This window comes from Seriola aureovittata, chromosome 6 (genome assembly GCF_021018895.1).
Source record: "Seriola aureovittata isolate HTS-2021-v1 ecotype China chromosome 6, ASM2101889v1, whole genome shotgun sequence".
Taxonomy (NCBI): domain Eukaryota; kingdom Metazoa; phylum Chordata; class Actinopteri; order Carangiformes; family Carangidae; genus Seriola; species Seriola aureovittata.
The window spans coordinates 10492603-10515770 of NC_079369.1; the positions used below are offsets into that span (position 1 = coordinate 10492603).

The window sequence follows — 23168 nt, forward strand, 5'->3', positions numbered from 1 at the left end:
ACACATACACACATACACACACACACGATCAGATGCCCCTTTACCTCTACTCAGAGTGCAATCTCAGGCTACTTCACCCCTGCATCAGCCTCTCGCTGTGGAGGCTGTTGTTTCTCTGCTCTGCTTTCCTTTCTTTACGTGTGACATTTCTCCTCTATAAGGAGCCTCAGAGTGGCCTTATCATCTTTGGCCTTTTTATCTGGCTCGCCTTTCAGCCGCAGTTTTCTGTGAACTCTCTTTTACTCACACACACACACACGTACAGATATACTCACATATGAAAAAATACACTCCATTATGATACATCAGTACTCACAGGATTTCAGCTTTCCATCCCCAGTGCAATGAGCGCACACGCAAAGTCTGACAGTGATACACAGTGATGCAGCTTTATCCTGTTTATTTTGCACGAACTGCGATTAATAACATGAAGAAAGAGAAAATAAAATAGAAATGTGAAGAAAGGCTTTGCATGCTTTAGCGCTCTTTGTTTGATAAGTCTGTGTTTGAGTTGACATGTGTGAGGTATTTGAAGAGCAGCTCTTTGCTGAGGCCTCCGTTCATAAGACTTATATTATGTTTTGTCTACCTGTACGCACGGCTTCACTTAACCACATAAAAGCTGAGTCAAACATGAGCTGATATGAAAAGCGTTTATAAATTCAAACCTCCTGACACACACTGACTTTAATACCTAATCCATGTTATAGAAAGAAAAATAGCAATGTGAAAATAATAAATGTCCTTAGAAATAAATTCTTCTGCACCAACTCCAGGGAGGTAAAAATGAGAAAGAATACTTAACATTTTGAAATATCTTATTTCTTCATCTCTCTTCATCTTTATCCATCTCTCTCTCTCTCTCTCTGTGCCTTGACTCTTCCTGTACACTCTGCCTCTCCAGTGAAGTGGCTGCTCGCAGGCCGTGACGCTGCCGACTCTATAACTGCTGTTGTGGCTCCTCAGGGCTCTTATGTGCTGGAGAATCATATGGGCCTACATTGTGTGCAATTGCAGAGGCACTTTCAGTCAATAACTCACATAGAGGAAGGTGTCCATCTTTCGAAACTGCATACTCCACTAACCAAGTTTAGGCGAGAGAACCATTATTACACAATACAAGCTAAATGATTGTTTTTGTTTAAACAACACCTTTGACTGGAGCTTTGAAATCACCAGTGGCAAATACACTATGGTACATGAAATCATAGTCCAGTTGGTGTTATCCTTAAAAAGGATGTCAGCATTTAACTCCATGTTAAACTGAAATAATGATTTGATTAAATCTCTTGTTGGCTGACTCACATAGTCACTCATTCTATAGCTTATGGAAAAATAAATTAAACTAATCCTGACAAATCTCTCATAAAGAAACAAAGTGGTCCATGTGATTAGCGCTGTCACTTGACATGAGGTCCTGTGCCTACATATGATTTCCTGTGTATGCAAGCACTATCCTCTGGGTATACTGTGTGCACAGTGCGCATGCCCGTGGTCTGCGGGGCTGTCTGTGTGCTGCAGTCCCGTCCAGTCTGCATGTCAGATCAACGTTGGTGGCAGAGCGTGAGCTGCCCAGAGGAGGAGAAAGTGAGGTGTTGGGGGACCGTGGTGCGGAGGTGGGAGGGTGGGATGGATGGGGGGGGGGGGGGGGGGGTTAGAGAGGAGAGATGGTAGAGATAGACATGGACGGCACGGACACAATGTCTAATGGCAGTTCCAGCTGAGAAAACAAAAATACCCGAGGAACACTAAAACCTGAGGGGTGAAAAATATGCAGGTCTGGCGAGAGGTCAGATTCCCCACCGTATCTAATTCAATTTTACAAACTGTAAGAAAACACGCTGCTGCTCTCCAAGCACTGGGGAAATGCGCTGCAGATATCTTCTTTTTACACTTCACAATCAAACTATTCTCGCATTCAAAATTAGTCCAAAACACTGGTGAGATAATGCCACTCTCCTTTCAATCAAGTAAGTAAAATGAGTGAAATGGATGGCCTAGATAGCTAAAAATCCAGTTCAGTAGTAGGCTATTATTATTTTTTTCTAAGGAAATGACTCAACACTAGATGGAAAGGATTGTTATTTAAACATTTATCAAAATCACAAGAAGCACAGATCAAGCAGAATTTCCACAGTTTATGAAACCCAATACTATATCAGAACGATATTTTTCTGTAAGTGGAAAACATAGTGAGCGACTCAGGGCTTGTATTTTTTCATACTGGATTTGCATTGCATTAGGTGTTTTATTGAAAAGGCAGCTCATCCTAAGTGATGATAAACTTTGTTCTTATTCAGCCTGGTTTTAGTGTTGGATTAGTGGGACTAGTGGGACACAGTATCTTGTGCTGAATGTTTGAAGAGGCCACAACATGCTGCAGAGAGCTGCAGTCTTGCTGGTGGTCTGCTCAAGCCTGGTAAAGACATTAGTGCAGCATTCTGGGAGAACGGGGAGTCCCATAGACAGCGCTCACTTCTCTAAATAAACATTAGTCTTAAAAAGTTTGGCCCCACGACCTCAGCATGATCGCATTTCACTCTGGATAGTAAACTTCAATTTTATCGCGAGGTTTTCCCCCTACTTTTCGAAAACACACTTTCACGCCGAAAAAGATTAGATGTCAACTTAAACAAAGTTTCATTTTCACCTTTCCTAAGGGACACAGGAGGCTGCTGTGTCCTTGGTATTTCTTATATCACACCCAGAGCTGACTTTTGTTGAACTTCACTGATTTACCTCCATGTTTTGAAGTTAAAAAAAAGAAAAGAAAAATAAAGCACAATCTGGACACCAGTGCCTATGATGGTTTTTTTTTTTTTTTTTTTTTAAAACACACGCACAAATAAAAAATACTTATTGTCCGTGCACCTTGTGAAAAGGCTTGGTAACTTGATGTGGGGAACATTTGTAAGGAGAAGTGATAAAAGAAATAATGATAACCAGCATTTCTTGGAAGAAAAGGTTATGTTTTCTATTTTTAACCCGTCGTCAGTTTATGGTAGAAAAAAGTAAAATGCACTTTTAGTCAAGAATCAAATGGAAAAGGCGATTCCAAAGATTTTTTTTTATAGACGTTCAGTTCAAACAACATAACATCGCCTTCTACATTGTAAACTCAGAGAATCACTGATGAATTTAATTGAACCCATAAAGGCATCCTAACATCTTTTTTAGTGAAACAATTAATCTGCGGCACTGCTTAAGAAAACGACACGCGAGTAACATTTATACTCTAATAAAACCAATAGGCTAATTATGGAGTATAACAAATGGATCAGGCCGCTGCCATTAATCTTAGTAGATCCTGGCTGTGAGTCTAATGCGCTGGCATCAAAGGTCAGATGGAAGATCCAGTGAAAGCGCCCGCATGGCACAAGTGAGAGCAGCCGGCAGCAGCTGCGCCTCTCTATCAAAGACACGCTGCTGCCTTTGCTTCTCTGCGATCCCGGTAAAGCCACACCGAGGACACGGCTTGATAAGCGCGAGTCATGCGGCCCAATGTGAGGTCCAGGGACCACCAGGGGACGCTGAAAGGCATTCAGTAGGACCACACGGAGAAAGAGAGGCTGTAGTTTAATTTCATTAGATAGTAGCGCTGCGAGTGAATGTATAAAGTTTTTGGATTATATGGTCTCAGCGGTCATATGTTGATTTTACCTCACACCAGCGATGGAAATAGGGGGAGCCAGAGGGCGTCTCAGCTTCCCTAAATAAAACCACCTGAGCTCCCATCAGTGTAATACAGTTCAAGTGTGAGGGTCAGAAAACTGTAACAATTCATTTTTGATGAGTTTCTGCTCCTGCATGAAGGACATCTGAGGTTATGTCCATAGAAGAAGACAATATATTTCCTCAGTGTTTCTATGTACAGTATGTGGTCAGTGATAACGGAGAGGTTTCAGATTGTTTGCCAGTACTCAGTAGTCACATTGTTAAGATTTTATTGTTGTTTTTCAATCTGAAACGAGCGCGCTCCAGCTCTGTCTGTTATCTCCTGTAGCTTTTGGCAAATCGTATCGGCGAATGGATCAAGACACCAAGACATGCCTTATGTGTTCTGGGCTATATCTGTTATCATGGCGGGGTGCTTCTGTAGCCTGCTGGGTCTGGTATTTAATTTGTGCGTAATTTGGTGACAGATCAGGGCGCTGATGTGACTCATCATCATCGCACAGCTTGTGTTAACAGCCAGAGTGCATGTGAATGTCTGTATGTTTTCATCGTCATGTCAATCAGGTGCAGCTACAACTGCACGCACACTGCTGTTGTCTGCTCTGTGTGAATGAAAAACAAGTAAAGTACAAGTAAAGCGCACTGTATCGTCAGGCTTTTTGTCAATCGGCGTAAGAGTTTCCAAATGTGCGCACCGGTCACGTCAGACAGAACCAAAGCCAGATTTTAATTAATGCACCGCTCCACCCCAAAACAATTTTATAATCCGTGCATTTAAAATGGTATTGGCTAGTCATTTTTTTTCTTTTTCGTCCAGCTAAAAAACACCATCTAGACTTTACAGTAAACACACATCCCCACTCTTCTAAATGAAGGTGTAGCATCACCTGCTATCAAATTCTGGTGATCTTTGCAGGATAACATCTGCAGTCATTAATACCCTTGCAGTATGTGTATCCATGATACTGTGCGTGTGTGAGTGTGTGTGAGTGGGAGAGTGGGAGAGAGAGAGTGAGTGAGTGTCCATGCACGCGCGCGCGCCCCCTCGTCTTTTTTTTCTGCAGCAGGTGTTCGTTTAGTGTGTCAAAGTCGGAGGGGCGAAGATCTTCCAAAGTTAATATTGTGTTTCCAGAGATGATGGGGAGTTCACTGTCCTCGATTTATTTACACATTCTAAATTAATTAAGCGAAGGATTCCTCTGTCTGTTGCAAAAACACGGAGGCTGGAGGGAGACTGGGAGCAGCGAGGGGAGGCTGTGATTTATAGCCGCGGTGCAGCTAGGGCCGCGGCTCGCCTCTCCTCCAGGCCGGGGAGCCGCGGAGCGGGCCAACATTCCTCTGTGGGGGCGAGGGGGCTCGTCTGCCGTGTAGACACAGAGAGAGAGACGGGATAAGATATATACCTAGAAGTGAAAGAAGTGTAAAAGCGTTGTAGCAAACGCAAGCTCGTGGCTCCAATAGTCGCTGGTTTATGAGGGGAAAGCCTCAGTGTGACAGAGGGACCGGAACGAGGACTTTGTGGTCAAGTGTGTGTGTGTGTGTGTGTGTGTGTGAGAGAGAGAGAGAGAGAGAGAGAGAGAGAGATAGACAGGGTTTCCAGAATGTCCCCAACACGTAAAATGAGAGTTGGCTGTGTTTTCATTATTACACACTCCAGAGTTTCCCAGTTGCACTTTTATAACTGTGTGTCAGTCAGACTCTGCTGTTTGGTCTCTTTCATTGTCCTTTGGAACAAAGTCTTAGTAGAATTAATTATTTGAAGTGTCTATAGGCCTACAGTTCATTTCAGTGGGACTAAAACTTAGGTCTGCCACTATCCATGTTTATTCCCATTATATTGATGTTACAGCCCATATTATATTATATTATGTTATATTAGTTATGTAGACAGTTAGTGAAGAATGGCTTTTAACAATTTTTCTTGACGAGCGTGACCTTGAAGACCATCGTGACATCATGCACACACACACACACACACACACACACACACACACACACACACACACACACACACACACACTTGGTGTCAGCACACCCTCTTTCTTTGTGTCCTTCAAGACACTGCAGTGCGAGATGCATCGATTACAGACATAACATTATTGGCAAGTGAAAGACTGAGGTTGAACGATTTAATTTAATCCCCTGCTGCCGTGCCCTGTTTAAGGAGAGAGCCCAACGAAAATGTATATAATGATAATAATCAAAATAATGATAATAATAATAATATTTGTAATAATGAGGTCCTACTATAATCACTGTCTGTCATTTCTAGGATTTTCCCGGGAAATCCTAAAAGGATCAAATATTTAGAGTGAAGAGAAGAGATAAATCTAAATTTATGTTGACATCTAACTCTTTAAATGAATTATAATGGCACGAAATACGTGTTTAAAGCTGCTTCCTGCCCAAACAGGGCACATGGAAACGGTTAGAAAGAGATTGGAAATGCCTTGAAATTTATGAATGTGTTTGTGGTGACTGTTGAGTCATTTGGCTGTCACTTCACATAACACTCAGGCCTCATTTCGTCGGAGAAAACGTCACGAAATATGACGAATGTCGTCGTGGTGCCTATAAAGACTCACTGTCCGGTGCTGATCCTGCGGGTGGTCTGGAAGTGACAACCAGAACCGAGAGCTGCGTCTCTACCAAGTATAACGATACATAAGCGGCGGTGATCTCCCATTAGGACCTACATGAAAAATGAACGGACGTCTTGTAAGACGCGCTCCGGATGTCTAATGTGTTCAGTGTTTGTGGTGGTTTGAGGAAGAGCAAGTTCCAGGTCTATTCTGGTCACAAGCCTGTAATCTTACAGCAGACACGAACAATGCTGCTGCGCATTTGATCCGAAAATCCGTACAAATGGGTTCAGTCTCAAGTCGTCCATTTTCAAAGCCTGTGCCTTTGGCTGAACCTCTCCATGGCAGATCCAGTGTGTGTGTGTGTGTCTCCCTCTCTCTCTCTCTCGCTCTCTCTCTCTCTCTCTCTGTGTATGTGTGTTATGCTTTGTATGTAGTGATTTTTATTGGCTTAGTTTTCGTTCCTGCCGTTACTTAAACGTTTTTTTAACCAGCTCTGCAAACGCTTCATGTGGATTTTAATGGACTGATGCGGTGCGTAATGACTCCCTGTCAGGGCGGGTTGTGCGGAGAAAACTTCAATAGTCTGCTAATGTTTTTTCCACCTCATTTACTGTGTAAATTATATATGCAGGATATCAATTAACGTCGCGGATATAACGGGGGAAAGGCTGGAATCAAAATGATTTCAACAGTCCCGATGCGATATTTATCAATTGCCCAATTTGCACTAACAAGATGAGAGAAAGAGAAAGAAGGAAAGAAAGGCTGGTTCTGGATAAAGAAAGTAGTCATGTGTTGGTTTTCGTTTCAAAGACTTTCAGTGAGCTGTGCTGAGGGAAAACAGAGGAGTCAGCCCTCCCACCCTTCATCCTTAATAATCATCTGTCAAAACACCCACAAACTAATTTAACCATTTGCACACAGATCTGGTGAATAAAAGAGGCTTTACACCCCCTTCTGTCTGGAAACATGTGCTCCAACAACTCTGAAAAAGACCAATGGGCCTGTTTTCTGTGGCCGGACGAGTCCCACTGCTTCTTTTATATGTATTCCGAGACAACACAGATGACATGAAAGCGGAGCAAACCGAGGGCCTTTTGAGAAGATTGCTTTTCAGGGTCCCAATGTGTGTGTGTGTGTGTGGCTGGCTGGTCTCACAGGGGGACCGCTCGCTGTGCGCACATTCACTCCCTTGGGCCAGGGGTCCACACTGACAACGTCAACAAACGGCCAAAAAGCCGCATTATGGTGGATTAGGAGCCTGATGAAAAATGCTGCTACAAATTAGCAACGAAAGCCCAAAAGACCGTGGGTATATCCTTGTTCACTTTCAATTACAGACCGCCGAGGCCTGCTAACGTCCCCCATTCATTTAGGGCCTTTGTAACTGGCTAGAAAATGGTCCTTTACAAGCGAGCAAGAGCCACACAAGAGGAATACTTGCCCACTGTTGCGTGATATTCATGACTGTTATATACATCAAGTCGTATTTAAAATATTTCAACAGAATTTGTGTGCCGTTTCTCACACCTACAAAGTCTTCATTTACTGCATGCCAAACAGACTGAGCTGAGTTTGTCTGATCCCCTCGTTGCAACTGCTCAGTGTTCACACCTCAATTCATTATAATTAGGAGCAAGAATGAATATTGAGATTTGGCTTTAAAGTGTAAATAGTTAAATGGAGAATTTACTGTCACCGTGTGCAATCGTTCAAATAAGTGATGAAGTCCTGCAACATACATGTCAAAATGTTTGAGACCTGTCAAAACAATTCGTTTTACAAGTTAGATAAATAATAAAAAGGTTTACAAAAACAGCATATAGCCTGATTTAAGTTGATTCAACTCATGTGCTGCTTTTTTAGTCCGTTAGCCTGTAGGTTTGTTTTGTTTTTTTTTTTGTTTTGTTTTTTTTTTTTTTTTACATTTCTGACGCCTCAACTTTCCATGCAATAAAAAAAAAATAAATAACGATTTTTTTTTTTCAAATTCACAAACATTTATTATTCTTGTCATTACAACAAAAAATGACCTATGAACATTTAGGTGTCTCTCTCTATTGGCAACACATGACATACTGTATGCTTCACAGATTAAATTGTGAAATAGATAAGGAACGAACAACAATTAAAAGGTTGAGAGAGGTAATGCGCTCTTTTTCATATATATACCAAAACCACACAGCCTACGTGTCCAACAACATGAAATGATATTGTCACAAATTCACCATGTAGAGGAGATTCGAGGGGGTGGGTGGGTGGGTGGAGAGGGGTGGGGGGGGCGATAGTGGGAAATGGTTATTTTTCTGTCAGAACCCACTCCCCCCGACCCCCACCCCCCTTTATCTCCATGTGCTTTCTAAGTAAAACCTGAGTTTGCCGTCTCTTGTCAGCCATATGTCAACAACAACAGTGCCATTTTCTCACGACGCAACAAAATAAAAAACAATATAAATCATAATAAAATTCTCAATTATATTAAAAAAAAAAAACAACAACAAAAAAAAACTCGTAAATCATCCCCGTAGCCATGGGTGACACCTTTTAACTTATAAAATAACAGGATCATTTTCTTTTTCCTTCCACTGTCAAGTGAAGGCCACAAGCCAGATTACAGGCCAGCATTGTTTTTAAAAAGATCCCTCCGAGTTTCTCTGGTTTTTGTCTCTCAATATTATACACATATTTACAAGTCATAAATAAACCTTTCTCTCCTCTTACATCGTTAGGAGAGCCAAAACACGCAATAATGTTCAGCCTACCTTCACATAGGACGACGCCACAATTGGCTTTTTAATAAAAGATTTTCAGCGGTCCATTTTTTGTTTTGTTTTTGTTTTTGTTTTGTTTTTAGAAAGGACAAGTGTTCATATTCGAGGTTTTGCTGGAAAATGTCTCGCTCTGTGGAGCAGGGTGTAATATGCTGTCCTGTGATAGGTTCAAATGACTGGAAGCAGAGGCCAGTGCTGGGGTCAACATGGCCAGGATCTGAGCCTGGCTGCCCGGCTGCGCGCTGTAGGAAGAGGCGGTGGAGTTGGCCGCACCGATGATATTGTCAATGGAGAAGGAAGGCCGACTCGGGGTGCTGGAGTCCGTCTTGAGAGGTGGCAGAGACGGGCTTAGTTGGGGATAAAAGGGCTTTCTTAAGTCGGCCCCTAAAAGGGTGGGCAGGGGATGCGGCGCAGGGAATATGGAGGCTGATGAGGGCAAGGTGCAGGGGGCGTTAGGGAACGGGAATGAACCACCTGTGTGGTGTGGGTGATACGGGTTGTGAGCTGCGTGGAAGTTCTGCAGCTGAAGTCCATAGTTGTATCCATACGGACCGTATCCAAACCCGGGTAGGAAGCCACCGGAGTCCCTGAGGATTTCATTAGTTTGGTGCCTCTTGAAGCGCTTCCTCCTGCGCAAGAAGCTCCCGTTGTCGAACATGTCTGCGGAATCCGGGTCGAGGGTCCAGTAGTTGCCCTTTCCTGGGTTGCCGGGCTCCCGTGGGATTTTCACGAAGCAGTCGTTTAAGGAAAGATTGTGGCGAATAGAGTTTTGCCACGCAGGGAATTTCTCCCGGTAGTAAGGGAATCTGTTGCTGATGAACTCGCAGATCTCACTGAGAGTGAGGCGTTTCTTTGGGCTCTGCAGGATGGCCATGGTGATAAGGGCGATGTAAGAGTAAGGTGGCTTCACAAGTGCACTTTTTCTGGGCTTGTCCCCAATCACGGTCCCGGCGTCTGCGCTGGATCCCATCTGGTCTGACGGGCAGTCGGAGCTGCTGAGACCGGGAGAGGAACTCCTCTCGGCCGCGTTCTGGGAGTAATTATCGTCCGAGTCATTGTCCAAGTTGAACTCGTGGTGAATGTACTTTCCGTCCTTTCCGACGGATATGTCACCCCCAACCACATCGATGTCCACATCTTCGGACAATGCAGAGCTGTCGGACATATCCGTCCCTAAAGTCATCCTTGGAGACGCCGCTTCTCTTCCCCCTCTCTCCCAGATTTCCTCCTCCTGTGGTCCGGTGAGGCTAATGAGCGAGAGCGCGCGCACACTCTCTCCCTCTCCCCCTTACAACCACACCAGACTTCTGCTGCAGCTCTATCTCCAACTACTGAATGCACACATGGCTAGAATATATTCAAAAGATAAATAACTCTTTGACCTGTGGCTTTGGTGTCTCCTGGTCGTCCGAGGCTGGTCAAGCAGGGCCGTGCGAGGTTCTCATCGAGCAGAAAACTTCGGGTTTTTAGGCGTAAAAAAGACAGTCGAAGATCATCGATCTTGCACCGATACACACTTGGGTTGTCTTCAAATGCGATGGTTTCCGTCTGTGATCAGTTTGTGCTGTAGGTATTTAAAAGTCTACTTTTGGATATCCAAGTGTCTTTCCAAAATATCTTTTACGCACGGGATTGGGTAGGTATCCAGCCAGACTGTCACTCTATCCTCCTTAGCTTTCAAAAGGTATTTATAGGACCACGTTGATCACGTGGTCTTTGAGTCACTGTTACCAGGAACTGGACGAGATCACCCTACAAAAAGTCATATGTGGAGCAGCTTTTGAATCTTGAAATCATGTTTGGTTAAAAAAAACAAACAAACAAAAAAAAAACACATAGCCTAATAAACCTACACTTTACAGGAGGATAATATGCTATCGGTTGTTTTCACGCATATTAAGTTGTTTAAGAATTTCAAGTTTTTATTTACTAGGTGGAGATCTCCTTTATTCTGTACTTCATCAATATATCGATAATCTATTTCAAAATAGGAATTTGAAAAAAACAAAAACCATTAAAAGCAAGAAAAAAAAATCTAATTGACAACCGATTTAAGACATTTCTCATTTACTCCTTTGAAATGCAAGTTTATTTCTGAACACGAGGTTACGTGACTTATTTAAATTCATCTAAACTCATCTAAATTGACCATTTTCTTACAGTGTGAGAAAAGTATAAGGTGTACAACGATGATGGTGACTGAGATATTTATGAAACAGCCCACAAACACAATCGAAGTTTATAGGCTAGTGAACATTTTTATAGTGTATTCAAATTTTCCATTTGTTCATAATATAGTTACAAGTGAGTAATTATTAAAATGTATGAAAATACATGCACTCATGAATATAATGACACAGCTGGAAAGGTAAATCCGATTATTATTTTTATTGTTATTATTATTATGAGTATTGTTGTTATTATTAGTATTAATAGTAATAATTATTATGAACCATTATTGATAATATTAATAATAATAACTAGGCTACATTTCCATTACTTGTCAAATACATTTGTTCACAGAATCTGCCAAATAAAAATGCAGTTTATAATTGATAGCAGGATGTTGCAAAATTCACTAAAATAGGCCTATTAACACTATTTTCGTTTGACGATTAACCTAATTGAGGGCTATTTCTAATTCTTGTTTGGAGTTTAAACATGTGGATCTGTAAACTGAGTCTTTATTTAAGGTGTTAAATGAACCGGCTATACAAACGGAGCTTTGCACGAGTCCATAGTAAATTGGTTAATTTGGGCGTATTGAATTTTGGCCAGTAGCCTAATTCCCTGATCACTTCTCACGGGTTTTGTGTTTTCCTTGTCAAGAAGTCACAACATTATCCATCTGCATTTTCTGCGTAATTCACAAGGGCGCACAGGGGCACAGTCAGCTGCAACCTGCTCCAATTCGTCTTCGTCATGGAGAGAAAGGCCAGCAGATGACAATGTGTAATGCGTCTGTAATGTGTGCGGGTTTTATGTGGAGCAGGCGGACATTCCAGTTCATTACGCTGCAGAAACTCCGACTTATTGTAATGCGTTTACATCAGCACCCCATTCACCGTGTGGGTCCAACAATATGCTGCCTGTTATACGTTTTGCGTTTATTTATTTATGTTTGACTTATTAGAGAACAACAGAGTTTCCATACAGTATATCTGCATTGTTTTATATATAGGCTATATATATATTCATTGAAGGAAACGCCTGTTCCACTGAGAAATCAAGTTGAAGTGAAGCAGGCGGCACCTTAAATCCCCTGCCCTGACTGAGTCCTGTGTCCTTTCAAAATCTGAGACTTGCCTGACAACTGTCCGTCAGGCCTGACACATTTACTTTCTCGGGGGTCTCACACGCAGCACACATAATTAGATATTTTTCCCTGTCATTCATTTTTGTGCCAGAGGGTCTTTTTCAATACAAACACATGCCCACGTTTTATTTATTTATTTATTCATTTATCTATTTACTTGACCTCTCACAGTGTCTTCTGCAACAGGGACCACAGACGTAATGAGCTGCATGACTTTCTCCGATATGAAAAACTGTCATTCTTTATGCACAGACTTGTTGATTATGTGCTGTAGGCCTATTAGAAGTCAGTGTTGCATATTTAACAGTCAGTCAATAAAAGATGGACTGAGCGGCCCGTTCAAAAATAAATATTTATGTGTAAAGAATATTAGATACAAAAGTGTTATATGCATTATTTTTTATTATTATTATCAAGAAAATTACTTGTACGTATTTAATGTTGTTGTGGCATATGACTGAGAAGTCTTTAGGCTATTTAATCGGGGTTTTTTTGTCAAATACATTTTTCGAATTATTAAAATTTGATTACCTACAATACGTAGGCTACACGGGATATTTCAGGTTCTTCAAGGTTCCAAAGGTTTAATAGGGATTTGGTTGTTATGAGCCGTGACCTGCCCCGAATGGAGCGGCTTCTTGTTACTGCAGTTCGTGGTGATGAGGCGCCCTCTGCTGTTACCAGAGTCATAAGAATCACAGTCAGGTCCTATGTACACAGGGAAATAGTACAACTGAAAACCTAAAGGCTGCTGAGGGGTTCTGACATAATGAGAGATGAGCAGGTTAAGTCAACTAGCAATTATTTGTTAATAAAATGCAGTATCCTCTTATCTGTGTGACCCAATAAGAAACATCATGGTCATTTATGAAGTATAGAAATTATTAACTAGATGCAGAGGTATTCATGTACCTCATAGTACCTATAGAGAATTCTGGGTGTCAGATAGATTGTGAGAGCAACATTATGAAGCATAAACAAATGTCCAATAGAAGATTAGGGGTTGGATTAAGGGAGCAGACTGTGACTTTGTGACTCTATACATTCACCAGTGTAAGACGAGGCTATAGTGCCAAATGAAACAAAAATTACCATGATATTTAGGAAGCCCAGAGTGCATCAAACCTACACAGGAGCACCTGAATATCTTGATTATCCGCTGTTTCTCATTCATTCTGGTGATCTATGAACACTGAAGCTACACCAGCTGCCTGCTGAAGCCAGTTTTGAGTTGCAGGAGGAAACACTCACTTTAAGTTGTAGATGATATTCGTGTATTTTAGCATTTTTGTTGTCTTTCAGATAACTGGACAGATGTGACATCACACTGAGACGTTTTCCAGCATGGTGTAGTTTGTTGAATAAGGTTAGAAATTGCAATATCCCAGTTTTGAAGCCAGTACAAAATATTTCTTTCAGAGTCTTGAGTCCAGGTTGTGCACATGAAAAGGTGACGCAATTTTCATTTCATTATAAAAAAAAAAAAAAACATAAGAAACAAAACCTGATATAGAGCCAACTTTCAACCAGCTTCTTAATATTTCAAATTCTGCATACATTTCATCTTTGCATTAGTGCTCATTTGGAACTGCACTGTACCAATAACGATCTCAGAAAGCCATGGTTTCATACGTCACAAACCTAAGGAACCAATCCTGTCAACTTTCGGGGATGGGGGGCGGGCAAAGTAAACCTGAAAACTTGTCAGTACAGAGAGCAAGAGTTTGCATTAGCACAACCACTAACACTGTGTAGCAGTGGTGGGCAAGGTACAAGGCCTGATCCAGAATTTCTCAATGAGGAAGTAAGAGTAGATGTGCTTCCGTCTTCTCTATCATGTAGGATATCTGATTTCAGTATTCCATTTTCAGTCTTTAATACTTTAAAAGATGAAATGAAGATTGTTTTGAATAATAAAGTCTCTGAGGAAACAAAAAAAGTAGATGAGCTTCCAACCCCTTTTCAAAGTTTTCTGAGCTACTTTTAACTTTGAAAAACCATGTTAAACAAAATATTGATCAGTATTTTTATATAGTATTTTTACGCATGTTGATAGAGTGAATTAGGTATTTTTGTAGGCCGACCCAGAAGTTGCCTTCACCCTGATTCCCTTAACAAAAAGCCAATGGGATTTTACATTGGCTTTTGGATTAGTGCAGGAAATAAGCTCTGTGACAAACAAAAGTTTTTAATAGTTACGCATTTCGTTCAGCATGATAATCTTCACAAATGAACACCACTTTTATGACTTTTGAAGCCTAAATACAACCACCAGATTTAAAAAGCTAACGTTAGACTATAAACAAACTACATCACAGTCAGATGACTTAAAGGTCGCCACTACTAAACTTCCAACTTGTAGTTTGATTTGGCATTTACCTCTTCTACAAAAGCCTTATCTCACAAAGTCAGTAATAGTTTGAAAAAGCACGAGTATAAATTCAACGAGACCATAAAGGCGGACTGGCGAGTGGATCAGTTTTCATGTGATGACGTTTAACGTCCCATTTAGCCACTTGTTAGCAACCAGCCTCTTTTAAGACTTCAGCCATCTAACCGTAAACCCATTCAAACAACTCATAGACTTCAGGATGAGGGAAGCGGATGTGTTAAAATGCTGAATACTCAGGACTCATTCCTGCAGCTCTCTATAAACTCACTCCAATTCTTCAATTAACAAAAGCAATTCTTTGGAAAATCGCTCATTTAAGTATGAATTAAGGAAGCAGAAAACCATGAATTCAGTTCAGCAAAATGCATTTAAAAAATTAGATTAAGTCTTATTCTGTGTAATTTGTATCCAACCAACTTCATTGTAGGTATAAAAAAAAAAATAGCATTTGGAACATTGTTACCCGCTTACTTACAATGTTGACCAGCATCAGTGCAATTAATCATCATCACAACAAACTTACAAACTGCAAATGTAAAAGAGTGTAAATAAACCCAGAGACTGAACATCTCTTGCTTTTGCTTCCATCTAGTGGTGGGTATTTCTGCTTGGAGCAACTGTTTGATTCTTTCATTTTCATCAGCAATTCAGGGTTGAATGAACATCCTTCACCTATAATGACCAGGCAGCTGTTGCAGGCTGTCAGACAGAGGTAATGAGGTTTAGCTGGTTATGTGCAGAACCCACACTTTGAATTTGTCCTGACTACCTGATTTGATATATCTAATAGTTCCCAGGTCATGACATATGTGGGAGAAGGTTGGACTTACTGTTTGGTCTTTGTGCTGTTCCACCTCACTTACCCAGAACTCTTCGTGCTGACTGCTTCAGCCTGTTTGATCCTGTGTGCATGGTTGGATTGACCCACCAGGTGGCCCTGGGGCAACAATGTGCTATAGGCCTGCTGCAAAACGAAGGAAGAACTGTAGCTGGGGCTCCATATACAAGTTTGATTATGATACAACCCTTGCTGATTGTATCATGGACCCTGCAAAGAGATTGTAACTTAACCTACATCATCCAACCCCTCAGATGCATCAACAATGGAAAGCCAAATTATTGATAGTTGACAGCTTGATCACCCGAGAAAAAAAAAAAATTGAGATTTTTATTATTAAATAAAAATAAGCTTATATTTTTATAAATTTCTGTAAATCTCTCTATCTCTCTCCTTTTTCTTTTTCTTTTTTTTTTTTACTTCTGCTTTAAACTTTTAAATATATTCAAGAAAAAGTAACTGCAGGATGCACAGTCATGAAATTACCTCTCCATGATGGAAAAGATACCATTGAAGCACTACAAAGGACTAAGTAGTAGGCCTATTTTTTTTAAACCAAAAACCAACCGACACCTTCTTTCTTCATTTCCACACAACCTCAGATGAGAAACAACTTTTATAAATGTACGGCTTCAGCAGTTGACTATAATTAATGTGCAGTTGTTATTTTCATTTTCAACAGAAAACAAACTAAAAAACAAATTAAATTCTTAACAACAACTATTGATAAATAGTTTGATAACCAGTGAACAATCAGTAGATTTGTTATTCCGGCTCCTCAAAGAAAAAGTGAGTGAGCACTGAAAGGGTAATATCACATGTGCATCCATCACCTTGAAACAAAAAATGTTTTTAGGAACATAAAACTGATATATATAATATTCATTTCACAAGTAACATAAATGCATTATTTTTAAATTAATGAAGATGTTTTAAATAAGAACTTCATATGTTGGAATTCAAATAAAGGAACTAAGTATGAAGAAAAATAAATTCACCCTTTCCATTTATGCTAGGAGTTAAACTGAGGCAGATTTTTTCTAAAAAGATATCTAAGATAAAACAGAGACTTTAGTACAAACTGTAAAAATTACAAATCTCATTTGTACATCTTTTACTCAGTCATTGTGTTGTTGGTATTCTCTCAGTTTTGACAGAAGGCCTGTAGCTCAGGTTTTAAATCTGGTGAACATTTTGCATGTTTTGTTTTTCATGTGTACACAGTTTGAGTGTCAGTAAATGTGGACAATTCATAACCTGGGATTGTTGTTCTATTTATAATTTTACAATGTGTTCTTTATTTCTAAATATTTACTGGGTCTAATTTATACATCTGCTCACGATATATGCTAAAGGGGGGGGTAGGCTTTTGATTGCCATCTACAAAAACAGGGCCACTAATTTCATGTTTACCTTGTGTTAGGTAATAAACATCTAAATTTGCTTTACAACAGGCCAATATTTAAATATTTCTAATGTCTGAATTTTGAGGTAAAGACTAGGCTAAAAATCATTTAAGTATGAATTTATTTATTTATTTATATAGGCCTATATAGTAGATATTGATATGAGAAACTAAACATATTTAAATTGTCACAAATAAAAACCACATTTATTTAAAAAATGAATTTATTTTAGACAATCTGACTTCACCAATATCAACACATTTCTTTTATTAAAGTTTTTACATTATAACAAACTATTTACATGACAAACAGCAGACTTGGATGATATAACAAATGCATGTAAACTTAAAAAACAAACTCTAAAACACAGGCAATATGAAAGAAACGTGTCACAATAAAATACATTAAACTCTGAGATACAGTCATGGAATGTGTCAAACGGATCTAAATGGCTTTACACCTATTAATAGGAATGTTTTGCATGAGGCTCGGTCATTTTCTGTCATTTCGTTTCTAATGTTGGCAAAAGTAAATCAAATTCTTACAGGAACATTTGGTAACATAATAGTGGGCTATTTTGGAACATAGGCCTTATTTGGCTAAAATATCCCAATGATTTTCAGATAGGGACCTTTTAATGTTATGAAATTAATTGTTTCCTTTCATATGAACTCATTGAGGCCATGTTTCTTTAATGTGGGACTTTAGTGGCCTATCGGTCTATTCTGTAATTAATTTGGATTTTTTTTTTTTAGCTGACAAAGTTTCACATATACCGGTCTAATCCTGATGCAAAGTTGGCTTGTCTCATGTAGGTGTTGTTGTAGGAGTTCATGGGGCTGGAGAGGCCCAGCAGCTGCTCCGTGTGGTCGGCGCAGGAGTTCGGGCGCAGGGCCGGCAGGGAGAGCCGGTTGCTGGAGCAATAAACTTGAGAGCTCCCCGGGGAGAACCCGGACTGGGTCATGGTTGGCAGGTTAGGAGGAGAGGCCGAAGAGGAGTAAGGGTACCCCGCGGCCAGATTGGAGGTGATGTTCCCGCTGTTTCTGCTCAGCATGTTCGCCGAGGGGTTGACTGTCTGGTTCTGGAAGCACGCTGACGGGTCGGTGCCGGTGACCGAGCAGCTGGAGGTCATGGTGCCCAGGTCACCCGCACCCAGCCCCAGCGCTTGAGTGTTGAGCTCTCCCCCCGGGCCGCTCTGCTGACTGATGATGTTATCGATGCTGAACATGCGCGGCTGTCCTTGGCCGACCCCGGAGGATGTCTGGTAATGATGCAGCATGGCGGGATGTGGGGATGTGGCTGTCAGCTGAGAGCCATAACCAGACCCTATTCCAGCGTACAGAGTGTTTGGGTACGAGGGCCTGCCCATTGGAGTTGGGGTAAAGGCGCTGGAGCTCTGCATGTACCCGGGGTAAGTGCTGACATCTGTGCGCTTGAACCTTTTCCTCCTCCTCAAAAAGCTCCCGTTGTCAAACATGTCCTCAGCTGCGGGGTCTAAAGTCCAGTAGTTGCCTTTACCTGGTCTGCCGGGCTCCCGGGGGATCTTCACAAAACAGTCGTTGAGGGTGAGGTTGTGGCGGATGGAGTTTTGCCACTTCTTCGAGTTCTCCCTGTAGAAAGGAAAACGTTCCATGATGAACTTATAAATGCCCCCCAGGGTGAGCTTCCTCTCGGGGGAGTTGGCGATGGCCATGGCGATGAGAGCGATGTAGCTGTAGGGAGGTTTCCCCCTCTGGACGGGCCTCTTCCTCCGGCGGCTCCCGGTGGGCAGGTGCTCCTCAGTCTGGCCCAGAGCGGCTCCATCCTCCGTGCTGGGGCTGTTTCCTCTGGGCTCAGACTTGATCAAAATATTGTCCTTTGACCGGGCCTGCAGCATCAGAGGCGGCGGAGGCAGCGGCGAGTCCAAGCTCACATTTGGAGACAGGACAACAGGACTTGCCTCGGAGGGCGAGTGCTGCGTCTCTGCGGTCATGTTGCACATGCCAGAGAAGTAAGAATAATTTGCCAGATTCATAAAAGAAACAATGAAATGCTCTTCTCTTTGTCGAAATAATCAGCTGGGGGGGAAATGCCCGTAAGAGAAAACGCGTTAGGTACGAAGGCTTTTGTTTTACCAGTGGCTGGTTCCCTGCTCTGGCCAAAAATAGCCCCTGTCCTGTCCTGGTGTTTGGGTGGTGTGTGTCAGTCCAGGTGAGAGAAAGGCGTTGACAGTTTTATAAGGCAGGGCAGGAATGACGCCACTGGCTCACCAGTGACGATGGAGGCAGGAGGATAAAACCCAAAAGAAAATTGTAATATTCCTCTCACCCATAGGGACTTATGCTGGAGCTGTGATATCATATTTAACTCTAAACCACATCATCTTACAGGAGTATTATTTTTCTGTGGTGTATTGCTACAGCAATTAGTTTTTGTCTTACCCTGTTGTGAGTTTTAAAAATTTCAAAATTCAAACTTTAGTTAAGAAAAAGCAGGCTACTTTATTTTGAAAAGGCCTTTTGTCAGTTCAAGTCCATGACGGTAAAATACAGCCCAGTGAAGGTACTTGGTAGACAATATATAGACCATGATAAATACCCATAAAGCCTGACTTGGTGATGTTAAATAAAAGTGGAGCATTATTAGATGTAGCTAGTCTTTAATGTGTGAGACACCAACAGAGATTTAGTGGTGGCCCCCTTCTGTCTCTCTGCTGTTCTCTGCGGGCTTTCTCTGACAGCTCTGTGTATATCCAGGGCAGAAACAACAGTCACAGAGCTGCTCTGTGCTACTCCAAACCCAACAGCCAATCCACCAATTGAAAAATAATAACAAGCCACTGAAAACAAGCAATTGAGCTATCAAAGCTTTTGGGGAAGAAAAGTAAATATCCCTTCATTTCATTTTCATTTTTGGAGAGTGATAATCAAACAGTCCCCTGGCCGGAGAGAGGAGGTGTTATCTTATGGATTTTGAAGTAAAAACACAGTTCTGCACACAATCGGTATGTAGACAACATCCTTCAAACACAAGCATGCGATAGTGCTTCTAATTGATTATTTAGGCAAATAGAGGGTTGAGGTTAATTACAAAGGGTAAGATACACAGCGAGGTGACCTGCTGCCACCACTTTTAACAACAGTGGGAGAGGTGTTGTGGATTGTTTGTGGATGATACAATGTCTGGACTGAGCCCAGCAACGCAGCTCCATGTTGCATGAACATTTATTAACCTGATGACATACAGACAAGTGACAAATTAGGATAACCTGAAAAAATGAGAGGGGAAAACAACAAATGAGAATGCTTCCATACACAAGGACGCATGAGTTTTTGTTTTATCTTTCATAATGACGTGTGTCATATACCATGGCCTTTATGGTCACCATAATTCTACTTGAATGCTTGTGAGAGATTTTGGAGTAAAAAGTCAGTGTTTTCCGCCACCATTGTCAAATAGCAATTGAGTGAGGGTCTTTAGGAAGAGTGTTGTAGAATCTATGCCAAAGTGTACTATGTAAATTGACCAAACGCCTCATTTAAAACTTAGCTTCTCCTATATTTTGTCTCCCATTTGTACATATGAATTCATGGGTATATTCATTCATTCACTATTCAAGTCAGTATGGTTAATTGTCCCTCCTACAGGGCTGATGAAAAAGAATATGGAGGCAATAATTAAACCAAAGTCATTAGTCATAACCGCCCACTGTTCGACGAGATGCCTGTTTCCCCGTCACCCTCATTCCACCAACACAAAGTAGCTGGCATCCCCTATCACCCACCACCCTCCCCCCTCCACCCATACAGATGACTGGACCCCTCCCGACCCAGCCGCAGCTCAGACAACACTAAGCCCAGCTAGCTACTCACAGCCAGTGGCTAACAGCTTCAGACAGGCGTGGGAGTGGAGCTGTATCCAAGCAGGATCTGCCCCCAGAGCTGTCAGGTCAGGCAGGACAAACAGGGGCTCAGGCCAGGAAACAGGCCCTCTGCCTCGGGGCCTGCGGCCTCTTGCTAATCCCCTCCCCTCCCCAACCACCCCAACCACCCCACCAGAGGCTCCCTACACTTCTCTGCACCTTGACACTCTCTATATGTTATGTATTTACGATTCTAGCCACTGTATTTTACCCATCCATGCACCAACATGCACAAACTTTGTGTGCAGTGAAAACCTTCTGTTCCACCCAGTGCTACTATGATTACAAAATGGCTGATATTGGCCCCCACCACCACCACCACCCAATATCAGGATGATGCTGCAACACTGGAACCCACATCAGGATCTATAAATTAATTATAAATTGTAATATTCTTTTTAACAGAACAAACACATAGACACAATTGTCTAAACTGCTATATTACAGACAATAAAAAAGAAAAAAGAAAAAAAAGGGGAACCATGTTTTTGTAAATCTTTTATCTTAGTGGTGGATTAAACAACAGAAAATGGAGAATTCCCTGAAGTAGAGCTCAATGAGAGCTGGAGCCCCACTGGTTCAAGTTCATGTTGAATGATGTTGCAGTGTTGTGGTTGGATCTCACTGTGATGTATAGCTCAAACACTTGTCTTATCTTGGAGGCCGTAGTTATTGAGTTTTCTAACTGTAGCTGGAATCACACTTTAATGTGTAAACGTGACCAAAGACTCAAGAATAGACGGAAATGCCAAAAACAAATTAGCCTGAATATGCTGTTTTGGCATATTGAAATGAATAACAATATTATCACTTATAAATCATTTCAACATCACCAACTAGATTGACACTGGGTTTGGGAGCAATTTATTGATTTTTATCACTATGATTTATGGACCCAAACATAATTGACATTTGCAAGTAATATAGTCCTCATTTTGTCTGCCTCAGAGTGAGGTGGCCCACCATCATCCAGAAAATATTCCTGTTTGTTTTGCATAAATTTGATATGATACTTCACTCCAAAAAGGGACATTTTGTTTTTGGATTCAATTCTTTATATATTTGCTTCCTGTTATACAGAAAACATAAAATTGAAAATTTGAAATTTTACTTAAACAGTAAATTAGTAGTTTCTGTGAGTGATAGAAAGCCAACAGTAAAAGACAGCGGTTGTTTATGTATGCATTCCTGAAAGCATTACAAAAAAAAAAACTGGTTTGTGACCCTAAATCTTGCCTGTGCATCAGACATTCAGAATGAGTTGAACATGCATGCATCTGAAGTCACAGCTGCAAGGATGTGCAATGCATTCCCCAAAATATTCTCCAGTTGTCTGTCAAATGTACACCTATAATCTCTGGTGGTCTCTGACGGCAGGCTCTCTTCCTCTTTTTGATGAGATCCTGAGAAATATAGAGGGACAGAGTGACAGACGGAGTTGCTGAGTAAACACTTGGAATCCATTCATTCGCAAAGTGGCTCCAGGGGACGGGGAGGAGGAGGGGGGCATGAGAAAAAGAGGGGGAATAAAAGAGTGAGCGACAGAAAGAGAAAGAGAGGGAGAGAGAGAGAGAAACACACGAGAGAGCGCAACCTTTTTCTTGCTCAAGCTCATCAAGTACGGGCCAGGGCTCCTGAAAACGCAGGGATTACCAGGGTACTGGGGCTGTGCTGGCCCGGGCCGCCTCTGCTCACTCCTGCACTACACGCTACACTGCCCTGCTAAAGCACTGCACATGGTTCTCACACACACACACACACACACACACACACACACACACACACACACACAGCCAGTCATGCTTGCTTATATGGTGCTCATCTTTCATTTGCAAAAATTCACATGGAGGCTTAACACATAGATACATAAATACAGATACTCACACACACACACACATACAGTATATATGCTTAAGCAACACTTACCAGTAACTGTAATTTAATTTGAGTGTCATTCTGCCTCAGTTTAATGATATATGTTACATTTTAGATTGGCCATTCAGAAACGGAAAAAAAAAAAATACAATTTCTCCTGCAACTCTTTGTTCACTTAGGAACATTAGCCGTTGACCTGTAATGATGTAATGAAATCCCTCAGCCTCCAGCACTGGAGCCAGGCATGCTGCAAAGGTTCATCCACAAGAGCGAACACCAAGCTGAGGTCACATCCTGGGAAGATAAGCACAGTAATTAAACAATTAGGAGGTGAGCAACACATGGATGAGGTGGAAAACAAGGCTTTGGGTGATTTGATGGACATGGTGATGATAACTATGAAGAATGA

At 41.4% G+C, this 23168-nt stretch overlaps 2 protein-coding genes across 2 annotated transcripts; both read right to left on the bottom strand.

The window, feature by feature from the left end:
* Window positions 1-8243: 8243 nt before the first annotated feature.
* Window positions 8244-10685, bottom strand: foxd2 (forkhead box D2). Its single transcript, XM_056378776.1, has one exon. It carries the CDS (start codon window positions 10212-10214, stop codon window positions 9111-9113), a length of 1104 nt encoding a protein of 367 aa, XP_056234751.1. The 5' UTR covers window positions 10215-10685; the 3' UTR covers window positions 8244-9110.
* A 6590-nt stretch (window positions 10686-17275) lies between these two features.
* foxe3 (forkhead box E3) lies at window positions 17276-19124 on the bottom strand. Its single transcript, XM_056379146.1, has one exon. It carries the CDS (start codon window positions 18995-18997, stop codon window positions 17750-17752), a length of 1248 nt encoding a protein of 415 aa, XP_056235121.1. The 5' UTR covers window positions 18998-19124; the 3' UTR covers window positions 17276-17749.
* Window positions 19125-23168: the final 4044 nt, after the last annotated feature.

Bases quoted from the DNA above. Each gene is read 5' to 3' on its own strand.
- foxe3 (XM_056379146.1), bottom strand. From the start codon at position 18,997: ATGAATCTGGCAAATTATTCTTACTTCTCTGGCATGTGCAACATGACC.
- foxd2 (XM_056378776.1), bottom strand. From the start codon at position 10,214: ATGACTTTAGGGACGGATATGTCCGACAGCTCTGCATTGTCCGAAGAT.